This window comes from Lissotriton vulgaris, chromosome 1_1 (assembly GCF_964263255.1).
Source record: "Lissotriton vulgaris chromosome 1_1, aLisVul1.2, whole genome shotgun sequence".
Taxonomy (NCBI): domain Eukaryota; kingdom Metazoa; phylum Chordata; class Amphibia; order Caudata; family Salamandridae; genus Lissotriton; species Lissotriton vulgaris.
Window position 1 is genome coordinate 1,659,102,120 of NC_141685.1, and position 24,430 is coordinate 1,659,126,549.

The 24,430-nt window shown below is 47.9% G+C and overlaps 1 protein-coding gene across 1 annotated transcript in view; it reads right to left on the bottom strand.

Moving 5' to 3' along the window:
• The window catches only part of LOC147750996 (NACHT, LRR and PYD domains-containing protein 1 homolog), a 784,790-nt gene that overhangs the window by 515,638 nt on the left and 244,722 nt on the right, over positions 1–24,430 (bottom strand). Inside the window, exon 5 of the mRNA XM_086918888.1 lies at positions 3,114–3,239. Coding sequence (XP_086775014.1) covers positions 3,114–3,239 — 126 coding nt within the window. The remainder of the gene's footprint in view (positions 1–3,113; positions 3,240–24,430) is intronic.

Genomic DNA, 24,430 nt, shown 5'->3' on the forward strand with positions numbered 1-24,430 from the left:
TTTTGTGCAGGCCTACATGTAATGGTGATAAGCCCTTGCTTATGATATTAGTTGTTAGGCGCCTTGATGCCTTCGGGTTATTGTCTGCGCAATATAAATTTTATTCAAATCAAATCAAATCATTATTACCTGCACCACTATCACCATCCAATAAAATCAGAAATCTTTCTATTCAGCTCCTTCCTGGCTCTACTGATCGCACCTGGCCGCTGCACGCCCCACCAATACCTCATAGGCAATAGCCTAGCCCAAAAATCATCTGTGAAATCCAAGCTTGCCTACAGCATTTCCTAGTCCCACTTCATGGACTTCAGCAAATCCAGCTCATTTGCCTGCACCGTATCATTCTCCCCTGGTAGTCTGCATCAAATGACCCTCAAGGGGTCACCAATCAGGAGCTGCCCGTGCAGGTAAGAGCAGTGGGGCGTCAGGGTGAGGGATGGGATTCGACAGACGACGCAGAGGGAAAATTCAATAAATAATACATTTTCCCTCATCTCGTCTGTCAAATCCCCCCCCCTTCCCTCCCCCCCCAGCTCTTACCAGCACGGCCCGCGCCTGTCTCCAATGCCCGTAAATGGAAATACAATATCAATCCTCTTCACTGTGGTTTCAGCCCCCGCAGAGTATCCCTACGTCCCGTGAGAAATTATTCCGCTTCTATCCCACCTGTGTCGATGCAGAGCAGTCCCCCCTGCTGAACCAATTGCTGCTGTCTGTGCCGCACTTGACCCTGCTATTAAGCCCTGCCCCTGCACCTCACTACCAATGCTTTCCGTACTTGTGTCTTGGTTTCCTGAATCCGGTGTTCCTCCACAAAAACACGCCCTCAATTCCCACCATATTTTCTGCATCCTCTTGAAATTCTCTATGCCACCAAAGCCCCGGGATTCCCAATAGCCCTGACCTCTTTCTTCTACCTACCGAATCTCCCCACAAGAGTTTGCCCCATCCCCGGGAGCACTAGTTGTCTTCTCCCCTTGGTCACTTGCCACCTTCCGAATCCGGTCCACGCAATTCTGGCACGTGCCTCTTGCCCTGACTTCCACCTCCCCATCGCAGGCTACTCTCACCACTATCAGAAGGCTCACCCTATACCTGTCCCCTTCTGAACTACAGCCACCATTGTACGGAGCTCATTCCAGACCAGGCCCCTCTCCCTCTGAAGAGGAGGCCCCATTCCCAAAGCTGTCACAGTCAATTGAACCAACAAGTGCCCAAACATCCTGCAGCCCTTTGCAACTTCCCCGGCACGCCCCTCATTAGGTACTGCTGGCTAGATGATCCTTACCACCACCAACATGAGAGCTGGGACCCCGGGCTCCACCAACTGTACAGGCTTATTTGCCCCCTGTTCCTCACCTGCAGCCCTTCCAGGGACCGCTGCACCACTTATAGTCCCCCCAACACTTTCTGCAGCCTCAGACTCTTTCCAAATTACAAATTTGTGAACCGAAGAACAACTCTCCTGGGGAGTGAGCTGGTAATAATAAGCCCCTAACTTCAGCCAAATAACTTGTTGTTGTTGTGAGTTCTCTGGGGGAGCCTCTCAAGCTACTCCGGTGGCCCTGTACTGCCATCATTCCCCATAGGCGGTCATAGACCGCCCACTCCATCCCTGCAGCTCCTGCTTGCCAATGATTCTCCAAAAGCAATGGCGATGCAAAATCTGCAGCATTCTCGTCCCGTGCATGGCCCAAAAGCTGGCCACAGGGATTCCTAGCCCTCAAGGGGATTGGGGGGTGGAGGAGGGGTGTCAGTACCTGCAGAACCTGCACCTCTCTTGTGCATCAGGGAGCAGTAACATGACGACCTGGACTTTTGTCTTGACCCTCTCACTCATGCAACCATCACACTCAGCTATCCAGACCCCTGCGACACGAGGTGGTATCCACCGGGGGCCTAGCACAACACTTATTGTCTGATGTCACTTAATTATTGCCTTCCCAAGGTCACTGTGCTGCATGTGCTCAGCCCCTAATTAAAGACTTCTGGGATGTTAGGGATCCGTGAGCACATGCAGAAAGTGAGAACACATGGACAGCAACGGTTAGAAATGAGCATCTCTTGCGTGGTTTCCCCCCACATTTGTTTTGCCTTCTCAACTCTATTTTTGCTGAACTTTTTTTGTTGGCTATAAGGATCTATGCATGTTATCCTTGCTAATTAGTGATAACGTGCGTATGGCCTTCCTTTTAACCAAGGGGAAATTGGCATATATCTAATTGGCACATTTAACTTACTTATATGTACCTAGTATATGATAGTATATGCACCTAATGATGTCTGAGAATCCTGAAGGAAGATTGGACCTGCTTGCCTTCAACTCAGGACCCCAGTAGTGACTGCAAGGCTCCGTTAGCTGACCTTCTGTTTGAGCTAGAGGAACACAACAAGCTTCCATAGGCATTCCTGCTTTCTAGATGACCAGACACAGCTGGACTTGGCCTCATCCTCTCTGCTTGCCTCTATGGGAGTGAGTCTTGATGCCCAAGTGTTGTCCTCAGGGTCCAGGACCTCTGAATGGAGTTAGAGTGCACTTCTTACTGTATAATTGAAGGTTTCCCCAGATTTAGTGCAGAGCGGCGCAGAGCCGTGCAGCTCCCGAATGAGAGCCTTATCGGCCCAATGGAACAAAGAGTCGGGTTAAGGGTGAGGGAATTGAGAGCTGATCCCCATAGAAACACCCTCCATTTTGGCTCATCCTATCACAAGGCTTATAAGCTCTTATCAGCAACATAGGACAGTTGAAAACGGTGGATTTTTAGGTATACAAGGAACATTGCAACACATTACTTAGTTCCTGTGCACATGAATGGATGAGAACTCTGTTCTTGTATATTCATTTGTTGTCTTTTAAAATTGTCAATCCCTAAAGTAAAACATTTCCCATAAAAGAAAAGAAAGAGTAGATCATGGTGCTCAATTGACCTGCAAATGTAGCCTCCTACTGTAATTAATAGAATTAGTCAATGCTGCTGAACTCAGTATCAATCCTGTGTTGTTGGCAAATACAGACTAGAAAGAAATTATTTTCTAGCACAAGCATGGTTTCTGACAGCAGTACTTATGTTCGAGCATTTGTATATGACAGCTTGGAACACTCTGCATACCTTCTGGGGGTGTCAACCACTTCTGACGGTTTCTGAACTTTCTGAACATGGCCAATAACAGAGCAGCTATAATCAGTGGCACAGGGAGAAGGCATAATCGCCAAGACCAGGACCTTCTGTTGTTCTCTGTAAAAATGTACAAACATATATTAAATACAAATGTATGTACTCCTTTTCAAAGTAATTCGTTTAATTAAGAACACTAATTTAGTTCCATTTGCCCAGTGCTTGTATGACACAAGGCATACTTCCCTTCTGTATCAACAACAATTTATAAAAGAAATACCTGTAAGTTCCAACTTCTAATGAATGTACTTCTATTTTCTAGCATCTGCATCTCTAATACCTTATCTTACTTACAGGACGCTATTGAGTCACATTGCACATTATGACAGACAGCTTGGCAACTCGGAAATTCAGTTTCTTGAACTAAAGGTTCACGACACTGCCGGACTCTGAGGCTTTGCTATCTGACCTTGATCACAAATTCTCTGTTCGAAGGAGGTACAGAATTTAGTGAATAACACTAATTTGGTTCTCTACAAATTTCAGGTCTGAGTCTTGAATATTCTGAACAAAGATTCTGTTCTAAAACCTTTAAGAAGTCAGTGTAGCATTGAAAAAGATAACTATTAAGTAATGGTCACCAATTGACAGCAATTCTTTGTATCTGCTGAACAATAAAAAAAAAAAACCTGGTAATGTTTTACTGTGAATTACGTTTGTTTCCAAGAAGGTGTTTGGGATATTGATGTACTACAAAGAGGGGAGGTAGAGGTAAAGGCTAGGTTTATCCTCCTTAAAGATACGTATCACACAATAATCGGAAGATTCAAAGAAAACATGCCCAGGGAGTCGGTGTGTAGGATGCAGCGTGTTTCCACTGTAATCGCTCAATAGGAAAAAACTTTTTTCCTAGAGACCCCTCACTCACCAGGGTTGCCCCTTGGTGGCATGCTCCATCATTGGGATTCATCCCAATCCTATATGGATCGAGGCATGCTGCGACTTGGCGATTACGCAGGAGCACCAGCAAGTGCTCCTGCATAATCGTCAAGTTGCAGCACGCCTCGATCTGTAGAGGATTGGGATGAATCCCAATGATGGAGCATGCCAACAAAGAGCAAACCTGGTGGGACATAGGTGTGCCAGAATGCGTTTGATATCCTGAAGGAGGCCCTGTGCACAGCAGCGGTGCTAAAGGCAGTTGGCTTCTCCAAGGAATTTCAAGTCCAGACAGATGCTACAGAACCTTTATCTTTTCAATTGCTTTACAATTTTGACAAATAATGGCTATGACTTAATGCGGTTTTGTATCATTATAAAGTCCAGTTACTGAAAAATGGGCCTAAGCCCCCATAGCAAGTGGCCAAAATTGTGGACTAGCCAAACTTTTTCTGTTCAGCTCGCAGCCTGTGTTTTTTGGCACCTGCCTTGGCTTTCCAGGAGGCAAAGCCGCTCAATCAATGTCAGTTCTTCCATTCTGAAGAAAGACGCCGTTGGCGGGAGAGCGCCTGATCCTGGTCCACTGTAGTGCAGCGAATGTTCCAAGCCGAGAAAAAGCTTGGCCGAGTGCGGAGGAGGCTGGGGCGGCAAGGACTGATCTGTGAGGCCGGATGAAGCAGTGGTCGCTTGTTCCAGCCACAAAAAAGATCCCCCCGAAGGGGATCTAAGGCCTTTCCCAGGGCAAGAAAGGTCCCCCTATAGTCCATTCTGCATCCGTGTACATGAATGCAGGTGAGAGTAAGCCTCACCTCTACCCAGTCAGAGGCATATTTCTGCCCTATTATTTTAAGGTTCAAGACAGCTAGTCACACCGGTGGGGACCACTCCTGTAGACGCACATTCATCAAGTCTCAGGTCCTGTGATACCACATACTGCAGCCGGTGCAGTCCTCTTTACTCAGGAGTGCTTTTCCTCCTGTGAAATTAGTTTGCTTGAACCCTAAAATAACAGGGTAGAAATAAACTAATGGATGGGTAGAGGTAAGACCTACTCTTTCCTGCATGTACATACATAAACGCAGGACGAAATGGAGGGGTACCTGTATTGCCCAGACGAAGGCCCTGGATGCCCTTCAGGGGATCTTTTTTGTGACGAAAAGTGTTGGCAGACGATGTTTATAATGGATGTTTGAGACATTAACTCACAATTACATCCAGTATTATATTTTAATCCTACCCTGTCTCGCCACTGAATAAAGAGAATACCTTGAGTTTACACAGAGGTCGTTTTTGAAATATATCTGGACTCTTTATAAGACGAGAAGCATTTATTCTGTTCTCCCTACTTCAGAGGTTGAGACCGCCATGTTAGTACTATCTCAGATTGGTGGGGCGGACTGGCAATGATGAAGCATGGCACGAGTCAGTGGCTGTGGCTTTTCCGTCCCAAAAATATTGGTTTTGTGTTACCATTGGTAAAGTCTTCCTTCTGGTTAGGTTAACATAATACTAAGCTACTGTACCTTTTTATTGTTGTTTAGCTGAGCCCTGTCCCCCTGCAGGGCTTAAAGCAGTGAGGAGGTGCTTCCCCGCTATTAGCGATCACAAATAGGCCCTTGTGGAACTATTGGGCATTAGCTTCTATAGAGGAGGCTTGGTATCTTCTGAAGCCTCGTATGTGAGCGATGAGTGGTTCCCTGGAGGGATGGCAGACATTATAGGAGCTGTTTGTGAGAGATGTTGTGAGGACTCGCCTCTACGGGGCCCATGACTTCAGCGCTGTAGTGCCTACTCCTCTAAGTTCCAAGAGACAATGGAGGTACCCTCCCCTCAAATGAGTCCCGGGAGAGGGGGAGCTAGGAAGAACTCTGCATGCCTCCAAAGAAAAAGATAACCAAGGGGAGCTTGCCTACCTGCTCAGACCTGGGCTGGCAGCTGGGGACAGGAATGCCTCAGTCTGGGGCAAGGCTGGTGTGCGCAGAACTGAGAGAAATGCCCCGTAGACATCTTTTGCCCCTTTAAACAGAACTGAGATGATCTGCGCCAGGATTTTGATTAAAGTCTGGCGGATATGGGCTCTGACCTGGGTTCCATTGATTTGGTAGTTCAACACATTCTAGACACTGATGCTAGACTTGACATTCGGGGAGCTGCATGTTAACGACATCTTGTCTTACCTCATCGGTAGAACAACAATTGTGATCTGCTTTAGATAAGCTGTAAGATTTGGAAAATAGCTCTGATAGGGTAAATCCAAGAAAAATCTAAGGATACTTGGCATAGGAGAAGACGTTCCAGAACACAATTTAGAAGTATTTCTTTCTGGTAGACTCTTAGAGACCAACAATCTAATATTATATGCCTGCAGGAAACAACACCTAGTGAAAAACAGACCAGGCATATATAATATCCCACAGCTTTCTGCACTCATCAAGCAGAGTGGTGTAATCATCCTGCTCAAACGTAACTTTCCCTTCGTAGTCTCTCAGACTCTCAGACTAGAATTGATAGGGAAGGCAGATATCTATTTCAAACTAGGACACTTCGTGGACACCCAGTTACACTAGCTACAGTATGTGATCCAAATATGCCCCAGGAAGCTTACCTCGCTCAATTTCTCTTGGTCCTGTCAGGAATGGCCAGGGGCCAGATTATTCTCGATGGGCATTTCAATGAGGCTTGGGGCCCTCAAAACGAGAGGGAGACAGCAGTAGCGCTCTATCTGTTGAAAGTAGTATATCAGGGAATATGGACACGACGCCCTCTTCAGGACAAGGTATGTCATCTACTTTTTTTTGCTGAAATTAAACTGTTACGGATGGGACGCAGAAAAGGAATAGATGCCGTATAACAAGCGAATGTCGCTGGCATTGAATGACATTCAATGCCAGCGATATTCGCTTGTTATACGGCATCTATTCCCTGATTAAAATAAGAATAGAGTGACACTGTATCAGGAACCGGGGTGGTATTCAAAAAGTTCTTTTTTCGCCCCACAGGATTTGCACTGCCGATTCAGTTTTTGATTACTGGTTTTTGGTAACTGTTAATTGATTTATTCTTGGAAACTATGAGCACATTGTTCTTGTATTTATAATCACATGTTCACTGTTATGTTTTTTTCATTGTAAATGTTCATGATTTGTTTTTCACCGTGTTGTAAATTGTATGGCAATACATGAAGTTGACGACGGTCTTGTTCTGTCTAGATATAAAAAGAATTTGATAATTAATTAAAAAGAAAAATGACATAAATCAATGTCAGGATAAACCAATAAAGTTTTGTTTATCCTTATTTAGGCATTTTTTGTTTGAATCAACATCAGAGGCTTAGGTAAATTCCCTTGTTCTACAGTATTCAGTGGCCCGACCTGCCCTCTTTCCCATTGGGCCCAACCCCCCTTATTTTTCCAATACACCATATAATGTGGGAGGCTCTACCGCTTTTATGGATGGAAATCAATAAAGAAAATTTTTGTACAATATCCAGACGACTTTCATTTCATACACTGAACCTAATACACCCACACTTATTATACAAGTTTCAGGCTTTCCGGATTGGGTCGAAAGTAGATGTTTCAAGCAAATACAACAATACTTAATGCACTTTGTGTGGAGTGAGAAGGCCACCCAGAGTCTCTCAGAAAATCTTGATGCAGTGTAGAGAGGCGAGTGGGCTGGGCCTACCTGATATTTCTCTATATTATGAGGCATCTCTGCTGAGAGTAGCAGTCAAGTGGAGCATGTCAGACTCACAGATACATTGGAGGCATATTAACCATGCTATCGTCCAAAGGCTTTTATGGGATCTTGTTTGGTTGAAGAAAAGGCTTAGGCCACCGAATGCATATTTCAGCACACCAGCTAGTACAACTCTCTGGGTTTGTGTCACCTGCATAACTGCTAGGGGTCTGGTGATCTCTCCCTCTCCAAACAACCCCTCATCCACTATAATGATGATTTCACCCTCTGCAGCTGAGGGCACCGTATTTCAGGTATAGAGGCCAGGGTGGGGGGAGGGGTGGGACAAGGAGGATGTAAGATGCTTGCCAACATGCTTGATGCTTTCACATCTAAAACATTTATTCTATGCTAAATTGGTTTGGGCCTGGCCAGGTTCAACAGTGGGTCACTAACTCTGCAATTCAATTGGGTGCACATAGAGACAAAACTGCACTACAGTACCTGTTTCCAAAGCTATTGGGCACTAGAAGCAGTATATCTAATTTGTATCAGGCATTGCTCGCACAAGATAACCCCCAGACCTAGCCCCATAATTAGGAGTGTGAGCAGGTTTTTGGGTAAACCAGTATCACAACAAGCATTTACAGTGCAATGGTCTTGGCATTATTAAAGGTAGAGCTATTGGCATTGCTCATTACATTTTTTTTGGTGTTTTTTTTAAAAAAAATCATAAATAAATGGCATTGTCATTTACATTGCAGATAGCGTAATCGTTAAATAAATGGCATAGTCATTTACAATGCCAATAGCTTAATCGCTCGCAAATGCATGACCTATTGCATCTACACCCACACAGAGCCACACACACATACAGAGCCACCCACACAATCTGCACTCTGCACTGACAAACTGCACTATGCACTCACAATCTGCACTCTGCACTCTGAATCTGCACTCTGCACTCTGAATCTGCACTCCCAATCTGCACTCACAATCCGCATTCTGCACTCCCAATCTGCACTCTGCACTCACAATCTGCAGTCTGAATCTGCACTCACAATCTGCACTCTGCACTCTGAATCTGCACTCTGCACTCTGAATCTGCACTCTGCACTCACAATCTGCACTCTGCACTCTGAATCTGCACTCACAATCTGCACTCTGCACTCACAATCTGCACTCTGCACTCACAATCTGAACTCTGCACTCTGAATCTGCACTCTGCACTCACAATCTGCACTCTGCACTCTGAATCTGCACTCTGAATCTGCACTCTGAATCTGCACTCTGCACTCTGAATCTGCTCTCTCCACTCACAATCTGCACTCGGCACTCTGAATCTGCACTCTGCACTCACAATCTGCACTCTGAATCTGCACTCACAATCAGCACTCTGCACTCTGAATCTGCACTCTGCACTCTGAATCTGCACTCTGAATTTGCACTCTGCACTCTGCACTCACAATCTGCACTCTGAATCTGTACTATGCACTCACAATCTGCACTCTGCACTCTGAATCTGCACTCTGCACTCACAATCTGCACTCTGAATCTGCACTCTGCGCTCACAATCTGCACTCTGAATCTGTACTCTGCACTCTGAATATGCACTCTGCACTCACAATCTGCACTCTGCACTCACAATCTGCACTCTGAATCTGCACTCTGCACTCACAATCTGAACTCTGCACTCTGAATATGCACTCTGCACTCACAATCTGCACTCTGCACTCACAATCTGCACTCTGAATCTGCACTCTGCACTCACAATCTGAACTCTGCACTCTGAATCTGCACTCTGCACTCACAATCTGCACTCTGCACTCTGAATCGGCACTCTGAATCGGCACTCTGCACTCACAATCTGCACTCGGCACTCTGAATCTGCACTCACAATCTGCACTCTGAATTTGCACTCTGCACTCACAATCTGCACTCTGAATCTGCACTCTGCACTCACAATTTGCACTCTGCACTCTGAATCTGCACTCTGCACTCTGAATCTGCACGCTGAATCTGCATTCTGCACTCACAATCTGCACTCACAATCTGCACTCTGCACTCACGATCTGCACTCTACACTCACAATCTGCACTCTGCACTCACGATCTGCACTCTACACTCACAATCTGCACTCTGCACTCTGAATCTGCACGCTGAATCTGCATTCTGCACTCACAATCTGCACTCACAATCTGCACTCTGCACTCACAATCTGCACTCTGAATCTGCACTCTGCACTCACAATCTGAACTCTGCACTCTGAATATGCACTCTGCACTCACAATCTGCACTCTGCACTCACAATCTGCACTCTGAATCTGCACTCTGCACTCACAATCTGAACTCTGCACTCTGAATCTGCACTCTGCACTCACAATCTGCACTCTGCACTCTGAATCGGCACTCTGAATCGGCACTCTGCACTCACAATCTGCACTCGGCACTCTGAATCTGCACTCACAATCTGCACTCTGAATTTGCACTCTGCACTCACAATCTGCACTCTGAATCTGCACTCTGCACTCACAATTTGCACTCTGCACTCTGAATCTGCACTCTGCACTCTGAATCTGCACGCTGAATCTGCATTCTGCACTCACAATCTGCACTCACAATCTGCACTCTGCACTCACGATCTGCACTCTACACTCACAATCTGCACTCTGCACTCACGATCTGCACTCTACACTCACAATCTGCACTCTGCACTCTGAATCTGCACGCTGAATCTGCATTCTGCACTCACAATCTGCACTCACAATCTGCACTCTGCACTCACGATCTGCACTCTACACTCACAATCTGCACTCTGCACTCACGATCTGCACTCTACACTCACAATCTGCACTCTGCACTCACGATCTGCACTCTGCACTCACAATCTGCACTCTCCACTCTGAATTTGCACTCTGAATCTGCACTATGAATCTGCACTATGAATCTGCACTCTGAATCTGCACTCTGAATCTGCACTCTGAATCTAATCTGCACTCTGAATCTGCGCTCTGAATCTGCACTCTGCACTCTGAATCTGCACTCTGAATCTGCACTCTGAATCTGCACTCTGCACTCTGAATCTGCACTCTGAATCTGCACTCTGCACTCTGAATCTGCACTCTGCACTCTGAATCTTTACTCTGAATCTGCACTCTGCACTCACAATCTGCACTCTCCACTCTGAATTTGCACTCTGAATCTGCACTATGAATCTGCACTATGAATCTGCACTCTGAATCTGCACTCTGAATCTGCACTCTGAATCTAATCTGCACTCTGAATCTGCGCTCTGAATCTGCACTCTGCACTCTGAATCTGCACTCTGAATCTGCACTCTGCACTCTGAATCTGCACTCTGCACTCTGAATCTGCACTCTGAATCTGCACTCTGCACTCTGAATCTGCACTCTGCACTCTGAATCTTTACTCTGAATCAGCACTCTGCACTCTGAATCTGCACTCTGCACCTGCACTCTGAATCTGCACTCTGCACTTTGAATCTGCACCCTGCACTCTGAATCTGCACTCTGCACCTGCACTCTGCACTCTGAATCTGCACTCTGAATCTGCACCCTGCACTCTGAATCTGCACTCTGAATCTGCACTCTACACTCTGAATCTGCACTCTGCACTCGGAATCTGCACTCTGAATCTGCACTCTGAATCTGCACTCTGAATCTGCACTCTGCACTCTGAATCTGCACTCTGAAGCTGCACTCTGCACCTGCATTCTTCACTCTGAATCTGCACTCTGAATCTGCACTCTGAATCTGCACTCTGAATCTGCACTCTGCACTCTGAATCTGCACTCTGCACTCTGAAAGTATGTATGGTGGTCCATGTGGCTGCTTTACGTATTTCCTCTAGAGGAAGGTTTCCTAGGAAAGCCATGGATGCCCCCATTTTGCATGTAGAATGCGCTCTTGGTGGAACTGTTAAAGTGCGTTTTGCCTTAAGATAACATATTTGAATGCACTTAACTATCCATCTGGCTAGGCCAGATTTTGAAATGGGGTTTCCTTTGTGTTGTGGTGAAAAAGCAACAAACAACTGTTTTGTCTTCCTGAAATCTTTTGTCCTGTCTATGTAATATAGGAGAGCCCTCTTAACATCTAGTGTGTGTAGAGCCTTTTCAGGAACTGACTGTGGATTTGGGAAGAACACTGGAAGTTCTATTGTTTGATTGATGTGGAAGTGGGATACCACTTTTGGCATGAATTTAGGGTTTGTCCTAAGCACAACCCTATTTGCGTGAATTTGGAAGAATGGTTCCTGAATAGTTAGGGCTTGCAGCTCGCTAACTCTTCTAAGCGAAGTAATTGCTAAGAGAAAAGCCACCTTCCATGTTAAAAATTGTATTTCACATGAGTATAAAGGTTCGAAAGGTGGTCCCATCAGTCTGGTTAAAACAACGTTTAGGTTCCAGACAGGTGAAGGTGGGTGTCTTGGGGGGGATCACTCGTTTGAGCCCTTCCATGAATGCTTTAATTGCAGGCACTCTGAATAGTGAAAGGTGTTGCCTGTTTTGAAGGTAAGCTGCAATGGCAGCTAAGTGTATCCTTATGGATGTATAGGCTAGATTGCAGCGGTGTAGGTGCAAAAGATAGCATATGATATTTCAAGTTGATGCGTCTAGTGGGTTTATGCCATTGTTGTTACAGTAAATGACAAAACGTTTCCACTTTGCCGCATAGCATGCTCTTGTGGTAGGTCGTCTTGCCTCTCTGATAATGTTCATGCAGTCAGGAGGTAAGTTTAGGTAGCCAAACTCTATGACTTCAGGAGCCAGATTGCAAGGTTCAGCTGTTGCGGATCTGGGTGCTGAATGTCTCCATGGCTCTGCGTTAAGAGACTGGGTGTTAGTTTTAGTTTTTGATGAGGCACCACGGAAAGTTCGAGGAACGTGGTGTACCACGGTTGCCTCGCCCATGTTGGAGCAACCAGGATTAGCGTCATGGAGTGCTGGCGCAGTTTGCGTGCCACTAGCGGTATCAATGGTGCTGGTGGAAAAGCGTAGGCAAATTTGACTGACCAGTTTATCCATATCGCATTGCCCTGAGACTGCGGGTGTGGAAACCTTGCGGCGAAGTACCAGCATTTTGCGTTTTCTTTTGTGGCGAACAGGTCTATCTTTGGTTGTCCCCACTGTAGGAAGTATGGTTGAAGCACTGTGGGATGAATCTCCCACTCGTGCACCTGTTGGCTGTGTCTGCTGAGCAGTTCCGCTATTTGATTGTCCTTGCCTGGGAGGTGTTCTGCCATGAGAAAAATGTTTCTTTGAATGACCCACTTCCACATGCTCTGAGCTAGATGTGACAGCTGTGGAAAGTGAGTCCCTCCCTGTTTCTGTATGCAGTACATCGGAGTCATGTTGTCCGTCCGGATCAACACTGTCTTGTTGCACAGATGTACTTTGAACGCTTTCATTCCCATAAAAATTGCCATCAGCTCCAGTAGGTTGATGTGCGTTTTCTTCTGTTGCGTGGTCCTTAAGCCCTGCTCTGTGTGGTGGAGGATATGGGCTCCCCACCCTATCAGGGATGCGTCCGTTGTTAAGACTATTTGTGGTACAGGCTCCTGGAACAGTCGTCCCTTGCAAAGGTTTTGTGGATTCCACCAATGCAGAGAGTTGTATGCACGACTGGTCACCAACACTAGGTCGTTTAATTGTCCTTGAGCCTAGTTCCACTGACGTGCTAGGCACTCCTGCAGCGGACGCATGTGTAGTCATGCATGAGGGACTATGAAAATGCATGAGGCCATCATGCTTATTAATTGCATAAACACTCGGGCTGGTACAGAGTGTTGGGGCCTGAACCTTTGGATTAGCTTTTGAATGCTGTTTATTCTGACAGAATTTGGCTGTGCTTTCCCTGCCAGAGTGTCTATAGTCGCTCCCAGGTATTGTTGTACGTGAGCCGGCTGAAGATGGGACTTTGGATAGTTCAGCGAGAAACCTAATCTGTGCAGGAGGTGAATTGTGCGTGACATGTGGCTGGCACATTGCTGGGCTGACTGTGCTTGTATCAGCCAGTCGTCCAGATATGGATAGACATGAATATGTTGTCTTCTTAGATGTGCAGCTACTGTCGCTAGGCACTTGGTGAAAACTCTTGGGGCTGTTGTCACCCCAAAAGGAAGGACCTTGAATTGGTAGTGATGATTTTGTATGGTTAACCTGAGATATTTTCTGTGCGCTGGGTGTACTGGTATATGGAAATATGCGTCTTTTGAGGTCTAGTGTTGCGAGGAAGTCTCCTTGAAGCAACAGTGGCAACACCTGCTGTAGAGTGAGCATGTGGAAATGCTCTTATAAAGTGTATTGGTTCAGGGGCCTGAGGTCCAGAATTGGCCTAAGAGACCTGTCCTTTTTGGGGATTAGGAAGTACAGTGAGTACACCCCTGTACCCTGGTGTTCTACTGGTACTAGTTCTATGGCCCCTTTTTGTAGCATGCTGATGACTTCCTGCTGCAATAAGTGTAGGTGTTCTGCGGACATAGGACGGTGTCTTGGGGGAATATTGGGTCGTGTGGAGGTTAATTCTAGGCAATAGCCATGCTGGATAATTTGCCTTACCCACTTGTCTGTGGTTATGTTTTCCCAGACTTACAGGAACTGCTGTAATCTTCCCCCGACCGGTGTTACATGGTCTGGGGGTAGTGACAAGAAGTCACTGCTTGGTATTGGTAGAGGATCTGGTGGTGTTATTTCCTTGTCCTCTACCTTTGCTGTTATTGCCACGGTATCCACCTCTACTGTTTTTGTTATAGGTGTTTTGCGTGTTCCCCTTGTAGTATGAGGTTTGCTGTGTTGAGCCTGCTCGTGCAGCTCCTCTGTTGCCGGAGCGACGAAAGGAACCACCTCTGTATTGTTGTGACTGCAAGGCTCCCATTGACTTGGCTGTCTCTGTATCCTTCTTCATTTTGTCTAATATTGTGTCCACATTAGGGCCAAACAAATAATCAGGGTTCACAGGTTGATTGAGTAAAGTGCTCTGAACCTCATTTTTAAACCCAGATATGCAGAGCCACGCATGTCGTCTAGCATGACACTGGTATTGATAGCCCTGGCTGCTGTGTCTGCTGCGTCTAGCGCACACATGATGGAGGCGTTAGATATGAGCTTTCCCTCTTGTATTAGGTACTCTGCCTGTTCCTTATAAAGGTCAGGTAGATGCTGGAGAATTTGCTCTAGTGTGTCGTAGTGGGCCCTGTCATACCTGGCTAACAGGGCTTGTGTGTTTGAAATTCTCCATATGTTAGCTGCTTGAGCAGCTACCCTTTTGCCCGAGGCTTCCAGAATTTTAGACTCTTTGTCTGGAGGTGGAGCCTTGCGAGTAGCCTGCGAATTTGCACTTTTACTTGCATTGGATACTACCAAAGAGTCTAAAGGTAGCTGTCCTCTAATGTAGGTAGGGTCCACTGGTGCTGGCCTATATTTGTTTTCTATCCGGGCGTTAATGACTCGTGCCCTGGTTGTTTCCTTAAATATGTCCCCTGCGTGTTTAAGCACCCCCTTTAACATTGGCAATGTTTTCACTGATCTTTCAGAGGTGTTGAAAGTATCAAAAAGGAAGTCCTCCTCAATGGGGTCTGCATGCATTTCCACGTGGTGGTTGTATGCAGCTCTATCTAGCAGCTTTGTCCTCTGTAGGCGAAGTTGTAACAGGGTATGCAGTATTGTCTTGCATGGGCTGAGAGTCTACAGGATCTACAGGATCAGACCATTGTTGAGTTTGGTTGTCCTGGTCAAAGTCCACAGGATAATTATAAATTTCATTATCCTCACATTCCACATCCTCATCTGTGTGTGTGGGAGAATATGTATAAATCTCTTGCACATGTGGTCTGATAGGCTCAAAGAGAGTAGGAGATGTAGAAGAGTCTCTTTTTTTCTTTAGTGGTATTTTATAGGTTTCAGCGCAAGTGTCTGGTCTGATTTTCCTTTTTAATAGGGTAACTCTGCCAGTATCGGGTCAACATACAGTTTTGATTGTTCTTCTATTGAGGGCTGTTGCTCTTCATGTGCTTGAGCTCTTCTCCCCGTTATCGCCTTCTTTGTTAGCGTCAGGTCGATTTCCGTTGTTGGTTCGACCGTCTTTTGCCTCATGTGCGTTGGAAGTCCAAATTTTATCGGTCCGAGGGACTTTTGTGCATCCACAGTCTTTTTCGGCTGGATAGACTTCTTCGGTGCCGAAATTGTTATTGATCCGACCGTTTTCTTTGGTTTGATAACCACTTTTTGGCTTTGTGTCGTCTTTGAAGCCTGCTGCTTCGGAGCGATGATTTGCTTCTTCGGCTCGACGGACCCCTTCGCTTCGATCCTTGCCTTCGGCTCGAGCGTCTTGGTTTGCACAATCTTCGGCTTGTCGACTTTCTGCTTCGGTTCAACAACCATCTTTTGCGGGAGTCCTTTGTTTATGTTGCCTTGCGTCGCCATCGATCTTGTCGGTTCGACGGCCTTCAGTTTAGGCATGTCTGTGGGTGTACTGGCTCTCGGCTCGACAACCCTCAGATGCTACCCAGCCGGGTCGACGGCCATTTTGTGTTTGGTCGGCGCCGATGGATCCGCACCTTTCGGTCCGAAGACTGTAAAGTCTATTAGTTTCGGTTTCTGTTTTGCTTCCTTCACTTTCGGTTTCGATATTACCAAGGAATGGTAATGTTGCACTGATGGCTCTTGTCGTATATTCTTAGCCGGGCTGATTTGTGGCGCTATAGAATCGATGTTAGGATCTTGGCTAAGGCCTTCCGGCGATGCCTCGGCCTGAGCCTCGGGAAGCGTATCAGTAAATGTACTGGGCTCCGTACTCACGGTTGGCCCTGTGTCCTCGCCGGAGTCGTCCTCGACGGCTCCTATGCTTGGATCGTCGTCCCCTACCTCGACGATGTTGTCTTCTTCGTCGACGTAGTAGTTGGAGTCATGTTCCGACCCCTGCTCCGACTGCTGGTCTGAGTCCTCAGCTTCGACGACCTCTTCGTCGTCTTCAAAGATGGCTTCTGCATCATCTGCCTCGCTGCTCTTCGAATCTGAAGTGTCTTCTTCGATCGAAACTGCGCACAAGCTAAGCAGTCGGCTTCATTGTGTTCCGGAGATAAACATTTGTTACACACAGGGTGTTTATCTATGTGTGGAAATTTCGAGTTACAGTTGGGGCATCTTTTGAATGGACTTCGTTCCATCGACGATCGGTCCCTTGGTGTCGAAAAGGCCACGCGGCCCGAGTCGACGTTCTGAGTAGAAACTACAGAAAGAAAGTTGTCGGTACCGATCGAATAACAATACTGACGCCCCCGAAGGCCTTTTGGCCTTTAGAAAAGTTTTTTATCGATTCCGAACTCCGAGTTGGAAATCACATCCGAACCCAATGGCGGAAAAAAACAATCTAAGGATGGAGAGGGTGCCCATGCGCACTGTAGTCCAGGGGAGGAGCCACCTATCTCGTGATACTTCGAAGACTCTTCCAGACAACAATGTGCAATCATCCGGACCCAACACTAGGTGGCGATCTATGCACAGATATGAATTCAGCAGCCCACATGCCTCGAACATGTACTTTCCCCACCCCATACCGACTCATTCTCCATTCCTCCTTCTCAAAACCATCTCACCTGTTTGACTGTTCCCCATTCAATCGGTGACCTCCTTCCTCTCCCCATTCTCACCTTCACTTGCCCTCCGAGCATCCTCTGTTGAATTTCCTTCATTGCCTCCCGGACCCTGCTATCAGTCACCCGTGTACCATTCTCCCCCTCGAGGGGTGGATCGCCCGTATGTGACTCAGCACCCATCCAAAGTACAGCCATGCCTCTGCCCTGCAACCTGCCCTAAACTGGCACGCTCAGACCCAAAAGCCACCCCCAAGCCCATCACTTAAGACCTGTAGGGTGGGTGGGTGGACAAAGTTTCCTTAAGTCCCCCCGGTGGTGCTTAGGTATTCAGAAGAGGCTGATTCTCCCCTCCTAACACCTTTTAAGCCCTCCCAGATCCCACCCCTTCCCCTTGCCCCTCTAATGCCACCCACACACCTTGTCCTTCCGGTCTATGCACGAAATCCCCAGGGGAAGACTGGTCTGCAACCTTACTTCCCCTGAGGCCCGCAAAGTATACTGAAAGCAACATTGTAGCAGAAACAGACGCTTCAGAAGCTTCAGTGGAGCAACATAGTAGCAGCACTTTACAGCTTACTTCCTATAAGGTCAAATCCAAGTCAATTCCTTTGATGTCTCTGGAAATGGCAGGCGCCTTAGCTCAGGTGGATGTGTTGGCGAAACAGAGAATACCCCTGGCTTACCGGCTGCATTGTTGGGCGGAGACTCTGATATAATGGAAATGGTAACTGCTGGCTTGACCACATCATGCAAACGCTAACAAGCATTTACAATGCAATGGTCTCAGCATTATTAAAGGTAGAGATATTGGCATTGCTCATGACTTTTTTTTAAAATCATAAATAAATGGCATTTTCATTTATATTGCCAATAGCTTAATCGCTTGCATATGCGAGACCTATTGCATTAGCACCCACACACAGAGTAAGTAGTAGAGTAGTAGAGTGAGTAGTTGTTAGTGAGTAGGAGAGAGTCATTAGTAAAGAGAGTATTAGAGAGCGAGTAGTAAAAAGTGAAAGAGTGAGTATTAAATAGTGAGAGAGTGAGTAGTAAAGAGTCCTAGAGCCACACACATTTACATGCACAGCCACACCCTTACATATACAAAGTGTATTTTTAGTTTCAGTAGTAAAGAGTGAGTAGTATAGAGTGACTAATTATGAGTGAGTAATGTTGAGTAGTAGAGAGTGTGTGAGAGATAGAGTGTGTGAGAGAGAGAGTGTGTGTGACAGAGAGTGTAAGAGAGAGAGAGTGTGAGAGAGAGAGTGTGAGAGAGTGTGAGAGAGAGAGTGTGAGAGAGAGAGAGAGTGTGAGAGAGAGAGAGAGAGAGAGTGAGAGAGAGAGATTGTGAGAGAGACAGGAAGGTGCACTGTCCTACAAAGGCCTGGCAAATGTGTAATGTTTTGAAAGTGTGATCCTACAAGGTTTGGGCATGAGCCATTAAGGTTGGGCGTGGCTTTTGAGAGTTGACTTTGTCAAAGCAGCTCAGGAACTACAGTTAACAACCCCAACAGAACCACCAAAAGTACCCAATGTTGCCTTCCATGGAAGCTGAAAACATTGCACTGAGTTACAACAGTGCAGAGCTACCACCAAGCACCAAGTAAGGGTGTACCGGGTGATGAGCACAATGCTTGGGCAAAGGCCACGGCAAGAAAAAACTAGATATTGGCTTATTGGGCACACAGCATGGCCAAAGGAAACACCCTGCAACCATAGTCTGTAGGGCACACCCCGGCCTTCCAGAGAAGTGCAAAACTTGATCTGGGTGTAGAATGTGGCCCAAGGCTACAAATGGTAGCCAGTGTGCGCTGACCATGGTTAAAGGGCATAGTTTTGGGCTCTGAAAACAGGGAGATCAGATGAAGGTCAGCGAACACCCCTCGCAGTCTTCACCCCACCAATTTTCAAAGGTTTGGACTGTAACCATAGCATCACTTCAAATTATGCCTTTTTAGGCAAATATGTTACATATGTTGGTTACTAAATCTAAGTAAACCACCATAACGTCCCTTAGCAAAAGTTTTTCATTGGGTATGTGTATATCTTTCTGCCTTCTCTCCCTGGTGGGCGACCTACATCTAAGCTATCCTTCAAAAATATGTGGGTAGCGATTTAACCACCAAATTTGCTGCAGGTTTGTGGAAGGAGGACTGAATAAGTTATACAGTTGCAAAATAACTTTCTTGAAATTTGCATAGGCAAAACATATTTATATGTTTACTGTGTTTATAGACTTCAAATTCCATGAAGAAATACTGGACCAATGACTAACATCAAGACACAGGAGCATTAGAAAGGCCCTAGGTAACAAAAACGAAAACAAACAAGCTGAGGGGAAGAATGCAAAACAAGAAATGTGGTGGCAGGAGTTATGCAGAGATGTGGAATGAGGAAAATGAAACCTCTTAGGAGATGGGCTGAAAACATCCGAAATGATAAGTCGAATAGATGAAATCACAACAGAGAGAGAATACAAGAACATAAAAGACAAAGGAGTAAAATGAATTTAACACAGCATGTAAACATAAATCTTACAGTGAAGGTGCGTGTGGCATGTCCTGTCCTACACAAACACGTACTCTGCTCTACTGTAATCTTCGCCTACTTCAAATACGCACTGCACACTAGTGGCAACGCCCGAATCTCCTCGGGGTCTGACTAGGAGTCTGACAGACACCAGCGACAGCAGTACTCACCATCCTCTCACGGCAGCACTTACCGTCCTCTCGCGGCAGGCCCTCACCGGCTCGTTGCAACTACACTCGGAGTCCCTTCTCCCCAGCACTGGTCAGCTGCACTACACGGAGGCCTCTGAGACAGGCCATGCCTATCTCACTGCCCTGCTAAACCCTGCCCACAGGTATCAGCCGGCCACCTCCACCCCACCCTCGTTTGCAGCCTCCACCCTGCTCACCCCACCGCTGGTCTTTTCATCTGCAGCCCGCTCACCCCCGCTGCCAGCCCACCGTGCCCCCTCCCGGTCCTAATACAAACACCAAACTGGCAATTACATCCCTCGGGCGCTGATGAGAACCATGAGCAGGTTGTTCCAAAACAGGATCTCTGCCTTGACACTGGGGACCAATTTTAGAATTGCGCACCTCAGCAAATAGAAGGAAATTTCACATTTACTTTTTCAGTCCGGCTTCGTAATACTTCTGTCTGGTAGATCATAATGCATAATTCCTTAGCTGTAAACAAAACATTCAGAAGCCCGTGGCCTGTCGTACACGTCTAAATTGTGCCTCTCTCTTAAGAACCTCCTTTAGAAAACCACTGGCACCGAGAGTCTAGACTTAGGTAGTCTTGGTATTATTAATATAAGTAATCTATTGCCTTGGTTAATCGTACCACAGAGAGCGTGAAGTGTTAAGGTGAAAGATTACCCTCCGAAACAAAGCGAGGACGGAGCCGGGTGGCGTCTCCGAAGCACAAGGACCACACGAGACCGTCAATCCACAGTAATGACAACACTGGGGAGTTACAGGAAGCGCGCGACAACAATGGCATCATAGGCAGGCTCGCGCTGGAAGTGTCGCAAGAGGAAGTCCGCACATTAACAAAGACATAGCCTAGGGGCGGGTGTAGCAATCTTGGCTGGGCTCTGCAGATATTACAGTAAATGGTCTGAATACCAGTTGCAAACTTTGTTTTTTCGCACGTTTTACGGTCTGTTTTTTTATATATACGCAGAGCCAGAATCTCCCAGTTTTACCCGTGCACTCTTTCTGGGCACCAACACCCCTTGCCAATTCCAGCCCAAGTCCGTTTGTTGAGTGCCTCCGTAGAGTTCACTGTGAAACCTGCAGTTCGCATATTCGAAACCCAGCGGGGTCAACTAAGGTTTCCATCCCTCACGCATTAACAGAACAAACTTCGGTGAACGTCGCAAAGAGATCGCAAAAGGATCAGACCCGGATGCGCGAGTTAGGTCAATTAAAAAACACACACATAAACAAGCGGATGGATGCAAGGGCCGGACGCGGTCGGGCAGAAATGGCTGCCGCAAAGCTCCGACATTTTCGTGATTCGGGGGTGTGTTTTTTGTTGAGTGACGGATGACGTCACAGATAGAAAGAACACAAAAAACACGCCCCCGAAGCGCAAAAAGACGGGGCTTAAAGGGAGTGACGCCCCTCTCCTCCAATGGCTGGCCTCCGTTTAGGAAGCCAGCCAATGGAGAAGAGGGGCGGGTTAATGCCTCACTCTAGGAGACATTAATTCTCTGACCGAGACTGCGCAAGCGCAGCCTACGGTCCTCAACCTAAAACGCATTGTAATGAGTAATACTCTATCACTACCAGCAGAAGTGGCAGAAGTGGCAGCAGTATCAGCTAATACAGATTGCTCTCTGGCAGAGTGTTGGACCTGGCCTCGTGGCGTGGTCCCACTCCTCCCGCATGGTGGATCCCGGACTATCTCGACCCCTGTTACCCGGCTAAGAACGGCACCTTCCACCTACCATGAGTGCCGCCCCTCCGGGCCGCCCCCAGTTCTCCCCCAACGGAACTCGACCACATCTCCTCAACCATCTCGGCTGGTCCGGACCCTTTCCCGGAACCCCATCTCCGGCCCAGCTGCCATCTTGGACCCTCTACGACCAGGCCTCGTGGCCTCGGCCCGACCCCAGGTGCAGGCCCAGCAAAACTCCGACATCGAGGCACCCCAAGCCAACCAGGGGGTAAAGAGACCGCTTGACAAGTCAATGGGGGGAGACGTTTCAATGGACCCCCATCAGCCTGGTTTCGATCGCCCCCAGCCCCCCTGGTCGCTGGCTCCACCCCCCTGCTGGGTGTCTGGACTCGCCCATCCCGGACCCTCCGACCTCCAAGTGCGAGGGTCCGGACATCAAAGGGCCCCATCCCTATAACTGGTGCAGCTCCAGAGCAGGAAGGCAGTTGTATCCTGGAGTCGAGAGACACCGAGATGAACTCATCTTCGAACCATCCTTGGAGTCCTGCTGGCGCTGCCGCGGCTCATCTTCGTGAACCATCCTTGGAGTCCTGCTGGCGCTGCTGCGGCTCATCTTCGTGAACCATCCTTGGAGTCCTGCTGGCGCTGCCGCGGCTCATCTTCGTGAACCATCCTTGGAGTCCTGCTGGCGCTGCCGCGGCTCATTTTCGTGACCCATCCTTGGAGTCCTGCTGGCGCTGCCGCGGCTCATCTTCGTGAACCATCCTTGAAATCCTGCTGGCGCTGCCGCGGCTCATCTTCGTGCACCATCCTTGGAGTCCTGCTGGCGCTGCCGCGGCTCATCTTCGTGAACCATCCTTGGAGTCCTGCTGGCGCTGCCGCGGCTCATCTTCGTGAACTATCCTTGGAGGCCTGCTGGCGCTGCCGCGGCCCATACCAGAGAACCCTCCAGCTCGAGGATTGAGAGCTGTGCGTCAGGCATCCCTGTACCAGACCGGTACTAAGACTGTCCCGCTACCCCCTTCCCACCAAGACTAAGCCTAAGAGGGATCCCCGTATCCCGTTCCTGCTGTATTACTGCTATAACCTGCTTAAGAATTCCTATAAAAGTGCTAAGAACCTATTCTTGTGTGGCATCTATCTGTAGGGGGGGGGTTGCTCGTCCGTACGATCCGAGGAGAGGGCCCTCACCAGGAGGCCTCTCCCCCTTGCTCGGCCGACCCTCAGGTTTCCCGTCTAACATTGGTGGCCAGCGGCGCGATTCGAGCCGACGCAAATCGTACGGAGAGTAGCTCGCCCTACTACAGACGGAAAAACACACAGCGACCATGACGACAAAGAACAACCGCGAAATTCCAGATGGAACGGCTGGAAGATTACAGTCACAAGGAATTAAAGCAATTCTGCATAGACTTGGGTATCGCTACCACAGGACTAAGTATCAAAGACGACCTCAAACAGGCCCTGCAGACTTGGGTGGAGACGGGAGCATCGCCTCCACAAAACGAAAACATTACCATCACCGAGAACCTTGCAACCCCTGAGGAAGAGAGGAACCCGGGCCCCTCTCATGAGGAGGCCCGAGAACGAGAGAGGAGCCGGCTCCACGAGTTGGAACTGGCTAGACTACGCTTAGATGGGGAACTGAAACTAGCAGAAAAAAAGATAGCCCTTGAACACCTACGATTACAGGGAGAACGGGAAGAGAAAAAAAGCCAGAGGGAGTTGGAGGAGAAGAAACTCGCTTACGAACATGAGCGCGGTTTGAAGGAACTAGAAATTAGGAAGCAAAACAAGGACATCGGCGTCTCCAAAAACCAAAGCTCCACTCCCTCTGCGGACACTAAGGTCCACATCCCCAAAGATGTCGTCCGAGAGTACTACAAGAACGACGACATCCAGCAATGGTTTAAGGCCTACGAGGTGGCTATGACCTCCCACCGGGTTCCGCGAAAAGACTGGGGGGCCGGGTTGTGGGGGAGATTCGTCAATGAGGGGAGAGATGCCCTGCTACAGCTCCCCGACGCTGAGATGACCTCATACGAACATATGAAAGCCGCCCTCCTCACTCGCTATGGGCTCACCCCGAGATGTACCGGCAGCGATTCAGAGACTGCAAAAGGATCCCCGGTACCACCTGGGTAGAGTACGTGAACTTTTTTAGCAGAGCCCTAGAAGTGTGGATCAAGGGCAGCCAAATCACCACCTACGAACAATTGTTCGATCTCATCGTATGGGAACACCTCTCCAATAACTGTTTCATCGAACTAAGGCAGGATCTCCTCGACAGCAAACTGACCGAGCCCCGGAAACTCGCCATTGAAGCGGATCGATGGGAGAGCACCCGGGTCCCCCGAAACTGGGTGGGAGATCAAGGCCGAGGATCACAGGGGTCCCACCGTCCGCGAGGAGGAGGAGGAGGCCAGGGCCGGGGACGAGACACTGCAACGATGCCTCTCCCTAGCACTCCCCGTCCCTGGCCGGGAGAGGAAGTCCCACAGTACGGCCGGGATCTCGCTCGAACGTTACCTGCCACAAATGCCAGCGACCCGGTCATTACGCCAATGACCCCAACTGTCCGAGAAACCAACCATCCAACCCCACGGGTCCGCTAAACTGCCAGATCAACGCCGTCTCCCTAGTAGGGGAGGAGCAAGGCT